Genomic DNA, 9,951 nt, shown 5'->3' with positions numbered 1-9,951 from the left:
ATGCGCGATGTGATACCCCATTTTATCGTAATGTTGACAGCGCTTGGGTGGCTGCCGTTGTGTTTGACAAGCCGACCCTTGTCTGACGTCATCATGGGTTGCCGTTGTATGGCGTCGAGGCTCACACTATGGCGAGTGTGTAACACTCGCGTCCCGGAAGAACAATTGAAACCACACGAACAAACAACATGCCTGTCGTCATTGAAAGACACCGTAACAATGCTGGCAGCCACAATAACATGTTGGCGAGGCAGCCCACATGCGCAGCTGCCCTGTCGCTGTCGGGTGATATTGGCTTGACCGCATCGCTGCTGCACCTCACGACGATGAGCGCAATATGGACGGGTTACCGTGTATGAGCCTGCTGCAGCACCCAACCAGCACGCAAGTCTCTGCATCCCAATGGCAGCCGTACACGGCGCCTTCAGAGCCAGTTAGCGGGAAAAGTGCTGAGCACTGCCGCCGTGTGCATGGGATGACCTGCCACACTGGAGGCCTTACGGGAATGTTAAGCTTGCCATTGTGCACTACGGTCATGGTCAGCTGCACCTGGGGTGGGCCGACTGCCGGCTGGCAAATCAAGCGCGCCGTCGGGGCGACTCGACTCATCAACACCCATGTCGCCAAGGCCCCTTTTGCGAAGCGCTGATGTTTCTCCACACAATGGCGGGTCCTCAATGACTCAGTGTCATATAGCATATGCCCACGTGCCGCGTCGTCGAGAGGCACCCTCGCTTTGGTTGTGAATGTCATCGAACTTCAGAAACAAAAGGGGTGCTCCCCCGACCGTTGAGGGGCTAGAAGAGGCCCTTATGAGCCCAATAGCCGGATCCGCATGCTCCGATGAGGTAGGACCATGCCCAGGTGTCCTATGCAGGGGTCGTCGCCGTTGCGATCAAGGCTGCCAGCCCGGTAACCCAACGCCAGCCCGAGGCTTGCGGGATCCCGAAAGCTGTGTATGTGACGTTATATGCGATGTCCTTCTATTCTACAGGAGGCGGACAGCGCGGCTGAGGTGCTGCTGCACCTGGCGGCAAGCGATGGAGGGGCCAACAGCGGCAGCCTGACACGCAAGCGCAGGCACGCGAGCGGCACTAATGTGCGCTCCACTGACTACGTTGCTGTTGATGACGTTGTTACCGCAGCGGCGGCCAAGCACACATTGCCTCCACACCAGCACCCACAACACCGCCGGCCGCGCCACAACAATCAGGTGCGGCGAGTTCGCGACCACCAGCATAATTGCCAATCTGGATCTGTCATGACACGCCCTGGTTGTCTGACACAGCGCCATTGCCTGGAGCTGCATCCCAAGCACTTGAGGCGCGCACGCGACGGTCCCATCACTCCAACCGCTCATCCCCCAAACCCCGCAGCACAAGGCACAGCCGAAGGCCCCCGGCGGCCACGACGCCGTGCCACAGCGCGTCAGCTGCACGCGCGCCCCCGTCAACGAAGGCGTCGGCGGCGGGGTCAGCAGCGGCGAAGAGGCGTCGTCCTCCCCCTGCTGCCGCCAGGTCAGCAGCGGCGACGGCGGCGGCCATGAGAGCCAGCAGCGGCGCGACAAGGATTGGGCGGCGCTGACCACGTGGATCCGCATGAACCTGCACCATGTGAGGCGCATGGCCGCAGTGGCGCCTTCGCAAGCCCGCCAAGTGGGGGTGTATTACTACGAGGGTGTGGAAGGGGCCCCTCCAAGGCGGCGGTTGCCCCGCCTGTCTGCCACACCTGCGCTGCGTGTCCAGCATGCAATCACCAGCATGCACTCGGCTCACACACGCATGCGCATGCGCTTACACACATGCGCCCATGCAAACCGCCCCGCAGCCGCGCACTGCCAAGAAGCTGGTGCTGTTCGTCGGCCGCCGGCACCCCGCCACCGGCGCCTGGTCCTTCGACCTGGACCCGCGGCTGACGTGGGATGACGTCAGCGAGGAGACGAAGAGGCGCCTCAGCTTGCTGCCCGAGGAGGCCGCCAGGACCTACGCCCGGAAGTACCCCCACCGGGCCCCCGGCGGCTGGACCCGGCGGCCCCAGAAGTATGCCGCGCCCGGCGGCGGCGCGGGCGGCGTCGTGCCGCTCGGGGAGCTGGTGAGCGCGGCGCGAGCGGGCCGCCGGGCGCGACCGTCCCCGCCGGTGGTCTGCTGTTGCAACCCGCACCGCCGAGCTCCACCTTTGACTTCCTTAGCCCCCGAACACCCTGGCTCCCAGAGTTTGTCCACCCTTTTTGCGCGCGGAGCAGCGACTGCTTTTTGCTGAATTGGTCCCTGACGCCTCGCTGGCCGACACCGCAGGTGCTTGGCTTGCATGGCATATACACCCGCCACCAGCGCGCCGCCACGGCCTGCAGCGGCGCGGACCTTAACGAGGGCGGCCATGCAGGCTGCAGTGGGGAGGAGGAGCAGCGGCAGGGCACGCCGCAGCAGGCGGCGCCGCCTGAGCCCCGGGCCGAGCGGCAGCAGCAGCAGCAGCAGCAGCAGCAGCCGCAGCAGCCGATAGCTGGGGCAGCCCCGCTGTCACTACAAGGGCATGATGTCGAAAGGGGGCTGCCACAGCTCCACAAACCCGCAGCGGCAGCTGAGTCGCCTGCGCGGGTGCCGCCTGAGCACGTGGAAGCGGCGCTGGCTGCCGACGCCGGCACCGGCGAGCGCGCAGCACCGTACGCGCCCGCGGCAAACGCCGCTGCCCGCGCGCCGCATGGCCCCGCGGTCCCCGGCGAGAACTCGCCCCGGCGCCGCGCGGCGGCCGCGCGAGCGCTCCCAGGGCCGTCCACTGTGATGGCCGGTACCCTTGACGCCGACTGTATCGCCGGCGGCCCGCCTCCGCTCGGGCCTGCATTTCTGCCGCTGCTGCTGGCGCGATCCCTGGGCCCCAGCACAGCCGGCGCAGCGCCGGTCAGCGGCTGGCTGGCCTGCGGCGCATCGCTGGGTGGAGGCCTCGCGGCCAGGCCCCAGATGCCGTGTTGAGGCATGCCCTTGCATGCCCGCCGGCGGCCGCCTCTGGGGCGCGCTTGAAATCCGCCGCCGCCGCAGGCCTGCACTAGCGCTGGCCTGAGGGCGCGCCTCACCGCGCCCCTCGTCGTGCTGAGCCGCGCGGCGACGCCCGCTGTACTTGACTTTGACTGTATGTCGCTCTACACTTGTACCACCACCATCGTTTGCATGTCGGGCAGGCGAGTGGGCCCGCGCCCCGGCCGACGAGGCACTTTTTGAAACGCAGCCACCCTTGCCTGTACCCCTGCATGCACGCCCAGGCGCGCGGATTTCTGTTTCTATTCTGCCGTCAATCACCCTGGAATTGGGTTGGAAGGGCCGGGAGTCCTTCATGGGCGGAGGGCAACACATCAATGGGGATTCGTCATTGGCAATGGTTTGTGCGGCCTTGACAACACCACCCCACATCCCATAGCGTAGACAACCGCTGCGATCTTGCAGTCGCTGTCCTCCTCGGAGCAGCAACAGCGGCCTATTTGCTGCCGCGGCGCGGGGCGCAGGACTGTTCCTGTGTTCAGGGCTTGGGACAGGGCGTTTGGTGCACGTGCAAGCAGAGCAGGGCACAGGGTTCATTGTATCAAACCAAGCCTGCCGCGGCACACCATCCACACATTGGGCAATGCACAGATTTACTGCTGCCCTTCGTACACCACACATCGACGGCCCTGTTGGCCGGCCGCTTGGCGGTGCCGTCGCCACCTAATGCCACGTTGAGTGGCAGCCTGGCTGCACGATTTCCCCATGTGCCAGAGCGCTCCCTGCCCCCCATACCCTCGCCGCCTTGTACGAGCTTTTGTGCCGTGCAAAACGAACCACCCGTACTGACACCCTCGCCTATGTAGCGGCCATGTCCCAGCTGCGCCCTTTCTGCGGGGCGCTGCGCCGCCCACTGCCTTTGTGCCCCCCCCCTTGATTTTGCTACTTGCGGCTCTGTTGGCCCCGGGTGTGCGATCCCTTGGGCGCAAGCCTGGCCCAGTAATGCCAATGTTCTGGATGCCCTGCCCCTGCTGCATCTGGATGCTGCACATCAATCTCATGGATGCCCTGCCCTCGCTGGATTTGATTTTGAATGGATGAGCTGTAAACAAAGCCGCACCTTCGGGCCTGCCTGGGTCAATTTAGACGACCTGATGGTACCAGATCTTGCCAGTTGGGGCTTTCGGAGTGCAGGCCGAGGGCGGGCAGCTGGGGGCGCGCAGGCTCATATTGCAAGCGCAGAGTGCGGCAGAGCCCCGTACGTCACGCGTCTTGCTGATGATGGTGCGGTTCAGGTGGCCTCCCAGGCTTTGCAAACCCCGTCATGCTGGTGGCATCGATGCGCGCGTCAGTGACGTCAAGTAAAAGAGAGTTGTCAGGCGTGCCTGCGTGATGCTGCAGTCGGTCGCAAGCTACGCAGCAAACTACACCACCAGAATCAGCCACGCGCACATGGTAACCCCTGCCTGCCCTGCATTCTCAGCTTTGCATTGCGCTGCAGGCCTGGCTTGCAACTCTTGGGTCCCTCGCGTGGGCCTACCTTATGATACCTGACATACCTCGTATCATAAGATCTCATGAACCGCCGTGGTGATGGGTGGGTGAGCATCGACGCACCGATTCTCTATGCTGAAGTGCCTGAAACGGTTGTGGGGTGAGCGCCGGTGACGCTACAAACAGATTCGTGAAGAGTGTGATGGCTACGAAGGCGCGACCCACGATTCATTTATTTCTCATATCAAGCTTTGAATTGCGCCCTACATTCACACAGGAAACTCCATTCCAGATCGCTCTTGGTGCGTCGCGAGCATGTCCCCGCAAAGAAACGCCGATGAACATGAACAAACAGTCACGGATGGTGGCACGCAAGTACCGGTATCGTCAAACGACGATGGCCGCGACGGCAATAGCAGCGGCAGCTCGAGCAGTGGCATTGATGCGCCAGGGGCCGCAGTGTCGGTGCAGCACACGCAGCAGGACGGCGACGAGGATGGCCCTGACTCGTGCCCCATCTGCAAGTACATTGAGGAAGGGCCATGCGAGGAGCAGCATGTGGCATGGCGGCTGTGCAAGCGGGACGCCAAGCGGACAAGCGAGGACTGGGTGGAGAGCTGTCAGGATCAGGTGCGTTCGCGCACCCTGACTCATGGGCCATGCTTACTTTGCGACTCGCCCGTATGCGTGGCCTCCTGTGGACTTTTTTTTCGCGTGTGTTTGCGACTGCTGCTGCTGTTGATGGTGGGTGCCAGTTGCTGCTGTATGCTGCTACAATGAGGCTACAATGAGTGTGATCATCAAGCAGCCCGCAGACGCCACCATTTGCAGCCCACCCACGCTTACCCATGCACCCTTATCATGCCTATCCCATGCAATTGTGCCCACTTTCGTTCTGTCGTTGGGTTGAAAACCCCCTCTCGGCAGTTCAAGTCACTATTGAGTTGCATGATGCAGCACAAGGACTACCATGCTCCCCTGTTTGACGCCCTGCAAATGGACGTGGAACGGACCAGCGAAAAGCTGGGCGCCCCTGAAGGCGAGCAGGGGTCACAAGAGGGCGAGGCGTCTGCGGCGGCAGCGGCGGTGGCGGCGGACAAGCAGCAGGCGCAGCAGCGGGGGGCCGAGCCGCCTAGCCCACCCCCAAAGTAACGAGCAGAAAAGCGCCTCTCTCGGGCTTCTGGTATCGATTTGATTTGCAGCGGTGGCCATGACTGTGTGCCGCATGAGTGTGTGCTGCAGCTGTACAACAGCAAGGGAGCAGGGGAAAAGGCAGTGACAGATCGTTGAAAACGTAGGCCCATGCTTATGCTTGTTCGTCGCTTCACTGCGCCGGTTTGTCCTTTTTCCTCTTCTTCGTGCCGCCTGGCTTTAGGGCCGGAAAGGCCAGCTTTCGCTGGATGTCGTGGGCCGTCGCGATGCGCAGCTGCGCGGCAGCTTTCGCCAAGTCCGTGGGCGGCGCGTCTGGATGGTCAAACCTGGGAGGCAGTGGCGGTCAAACGACAGCTCAGCATGTGCGACAAAAAGTCAAGCTGGCGAAGCGGAGGCTCCATATCGGGCTCCAGCGCATTTGTGCGTAAGCCACATGCTTTGGGCTGTTGAGCCAGCGCGAAAGATGGTGATGCCGAGGCAGGCACGCGCAGAACAACTCACCCCTCACAGATCTCCCGCTTTTCCAGATCCCACTTTTCAGGGTCCATCAGTTCCGGCCACCACGCTGCAAAAGTCAAGAAGGAATGGAGCGGCGGATCAGCAAGTGCTGCACAGCCCTCGGTGGGGAGCTTCTCGTGCGCAGCCGATGGAAGCTGAGAAGCAGCTGCCACATGCAACGCCCCTCCTGGCCGCGTGCGCAGGGGCGGGGAGAACCGGCCAAGGGGGGGGGGGTGTGGCGCAAGCAGATGCCTTGCTCTCATGCGGACAAGCAGGCACATATAAGCCCAGAACGCGGCCGCGAGTTGGGGGCGCATGCGTGTGTGTGTGTGTTTGTGTTTGTGTGTGTGTGTGTGTATTTTGCGTGTGTGTCAGCGCGGAAGAGCACCCACGGTATGTGCTGCACTGGACCGGCCGCACAGGGTGGATGCTGCAGGTGTTGCCCGCGCTCAGGAAGATGCAGTGGCGGGCCTGGGGGTGCAGAGATTAGAACGAGACGGCAGGGACGCTATGAGACCCCCCTGGCCGCGGCGGCAGCTGCTGCTGCAGCGGCGCAGGTACATGCTGCGTCAGCCACTGGGGCATGTGACCGTGAGGTGTCCCTGAGTGCCTCAACAGGGCGACAAAGCTACCCTGGACACAGCAAATGCGCACATTATTCTGCGTCATGTCAAGCGCGGCCCACCTCCCCGCTTTTGGGGTCATCCCTCAGCAGCCGCCAGCCTGGCACTCGTGAGTAGTCAAACGTGTATGCTCTTTCAAACTGCTGCTGACTGATCCCCAGGTGATCAGCAATTCGCAGCGCTTCGCGTTCGCTGACCCATACGCTGCCGCTGCCTGCGCGTGGGGCAGGGTGGCGCGAGCGCAGCGTTCTTTGGACGTGCGTCGGGCTGGCTGCGCTGCGTCTGCCTTGGTCCAAGTGCAGAAGTTGGCACAACACATGCGAGAAGGAATGGAGACCGCTGAGCGCCCCCTTCCCGCTGGCTCAGGCCAACACTTGCCTGTGCAGCATTTGCCTGCGGGATAAGAAAAGGGGATGAGGCCACGGACTGTCGGGGCGGCTGCGGCTGCAATCCGCTTGGGCGTCGCGAATACAAGGCACAGACTTAACACGCACGTTGCTGCCAACAGCAAACGCCAGGATGGGAAGAGAGGCAGACAACAGCAACAGGCAAGGGTGGCGACACCCCACGGCAAGGCTTACAACGAAGCAAGGCGCGAAGCTAGCAACCCACCGCATTGGGTACACGTGAACCGTCGCTCTCCAATCGCCGCTGCGAACGAGGCAAGCGCGGGCTCTACCGCCAGCGGCGACCGCGGCGTTGCCGCACTGTCGGTTTTGTCGCCGACGCCGCCATCGCCCGGCGTGGGGGTGGTGCTGCTGCCGCCACTACTGCTGCTGCTGCTGGTGCTGGTGCTGCTGCTGCTGGTGCTGTTGCGACCAGCCACGGGTGCGCCATTGCTGCTTTGGCCGCCAGCAGGTGCTAAGCCCCTCATGAGACTGCGTGCCCTGTATGTGGAGTATCCATGAGCCCCAAGCGCCATGATGCGACCGCGAAGGAGCATCGCTGCGGCAGGTGCCGATCGTGGGCCCCGAGATCAGCTTGGCATGCACCGAATGACAGCACACCTCGGATATACACCGGTATTACCCCTACTCTCTTCTCGGGACAACAGGTGCGATTCGCACTTTTCCCGCTGTAAGCGCAGAGCTGCTGTGGACTGCGCGGCGAGTAAGCTCCAAGCCATGCCACTGCTCAGTAACGATACCACGCTGCGCCAAGGCTGTGGCCACTCATTCCAGGCCTTCACCCTCGCCATCATGGCACATCGCTTTGAAGGTGAGGGCGAGCCACCTGCCTGGGCAGGGCGTGGTCGGCGCCAGCACCACGGCTGAGTGGGCCTGCACACTACCGCGCTGATGAGTGTAGTTGGGCCTTGGCCTCACAGCCTTGCGCTAGTGCCACACGCCAGCAACGGGTCAGATAGTTACAAGACACACCCCATGATAGACAGAGAATGGCAGGTACAAGCAGCTGCACGGGCGGCTGCGGGTCCATCGGGCGAGCATGGCGCAAGAGATGGTCACACCGTTCACAGTCGCAATAAGGAATCGAGTCCCAAGGCTGAGTCTTTTTGGCAGCCGCGGCTCTAACAAATTGCGCGGGCACGCGCGTATGCCATGCCGTCGCTCAGCTGAGGTGCCAGGGGGTGAGGGAGGAATGACTGGAGGTGTATAGGGCGGCCCGGTGGAAGCCGCCACATGCCTGCTGCACTACCGTATGCACAGCTTTACGCGTTTGCATCCGCGCCTTCGCCCCTGTACATGATGTTCGAAGAGCAGCGCCATGGCGGGCCGGCGCAGTCCGCGCAGTTCGTCGCCGCGGAAGTGGGGGCGGGCGGTCTCGCAGCGCGCCGCGGGCAGCACATGGGCCCGGTCTGTGCAGTATTGCGTAGGCGCAGTCCGTGCATTTGCAGATGCACGGGCCCTCGCCATGAAACAGCGCGCCTTCAGCTCCCTGCCGGGATGGTGTGGTTGGCCCTCTCAATTGGGCGGTTTCATCCGCCACGCTGCTGGCTGGGACGGTGTCTCTCATCGCCGCCGGTGGGGTGCGATTTTCGGGGTGAAGAGGTAAGGAATGATGCGGTGTGGGGCCGCGCGAGGGTTGGGGCGCAGGCCCCTGCTGAGTGGGCACAGGCCCACCGAAAAGGAAGCGCAGTCTCACAGCGCCTCAAGATGCTCAGATATAAGAAAGGGTTGTGGCGGAGGAATGAAGCAGAGACCGGCGTGGAGCGGACCCTCTATACAGCCCGCCGGCAGGGGTTGCGTCAAGCGGCCCGTGGTGGGGGCGGCCGAGGGTCCTGTGGGGCGCCTGATCAGGCGGCACCAGGGAAGGGTGCAGCCACCCGCCCACGGGGTCAGCAGCGCGCCTCCCATCAGTGAAGTGCGACACGTCAGCGCCCCATAGCCGCAGCATTGAGCGGCTGTTCAGCGGACGCCGCGCCGCGCTCCCGGCGCGCCCAGCCCGTGCGCGGCCGGGGCGCCGCTGGCGCCAGCGCCGGCGCCGGCGCTGATGTCGGCGGCCGCCTGCAGCATGGACGCGGGCACCTTCCTGGGCTGCCCGTTTGGCGCCAGCACGCGCACCACGCTGGACGATGTTTGAGGCCGGACGCCGGCAAGGGCGCCTGCAGGAGGCGTGGGGCATGGGGCGGCACAAGACGAGGAGACCGTGAGCGGTTTGATGTATCAGAACGCAGCGATCGCTGTAGCACTTTGCAATGGGGATTGTGGCCACACACAGCAGGCAAGTGTTGAGGCCCTCAAGCCTGTATGCAAGGGCAGATGAGTGCGTTGTTACGAGCGGCGGGCGGCACTGTGCCTGGAATCCGTTCCCGCAACCCGCCCCACCCCCTCACACGCACGCACGCACGCATGCATGCAAGCATGCACGCACACACTTCTCATGTCCAAGGCCACGCCTTCCCCCAACCTGGCGGCGAAGGGACCTGCGAGCGCCACGCGCCCGCAACCCCGGCCCCTTGGCTCACTGGCCGCGCCGCCGCGCCCGCGCCGAGTGCTGCTGCCGCCGTCGCCGCCGTCGCCGCCGCGCGCTCGTGCTGCGGCTGCTGCAGGGCGCCCGCGGCCGCGAGCTGCTGGCTCGAGGGGCGGGGCACGTGGGCGCCGGCGCCCCCGATCCCGCCCACGCCGCCGAGCGCGCTGAACAGCCCCTGCAGCGCCCCGACGCCGCCGGCGCCGCACGCGCCAAAGACGCCGCCGCCGAGCGGCGACTGCTGCGGCGGGAGCGGCGGGCGGCCCGCTGCGGCCGAGGGGGTGCTG

General features: G+C 64.2%; 1 protein-coding gene across 1 annotated transcript; it reads left to right on the top strand.

The window, feature by feature from the left end:
• Nucleotides 1–812: 812 nt before the first annotated feature.
• MNEG_1370 (hypothetical protein) lies at nt 813–2,365 on the top strand (the record flags this gene model as incomplete). Its single annotated transcript, XM_014050149.1, has 5 exons — nt 813–848; nt 995–1,099; nt 1,377–1,613; nt 1,828–2,091; nt 2,351–2,365. 5 exons carry the CDS (start codon nt 813–815, stop codon nt 2,363–2,365), a joined length of 657 nt encoding a protein of 218 aa, XP_013905603.1.
• Nucleotides 2,366–9,951: the final 7,586 nt, after the last annotated feature.

The sequence above is a fragment of the Monoraphidium neglectum genome (genome assembly GCF_000611645.1).
Source record: "Monoraphidium neglectum strain SAG 48.87 unplaced genomic scaffold scaffold00135, whole genome shotgun sequence".
Classification (NCBI taxonomy): Eukaryota; Viridiplantae; Chlorophyta; class Chlorophyceae; order Sphaeropleales; family Selenastraceae; genus Monoraphidium; species Monoraphidium neglectum.
Note: the sequence above shows the minus strand (reverse complement) of the source record. Positions and strands in the feature narration are given on the sequence as shown.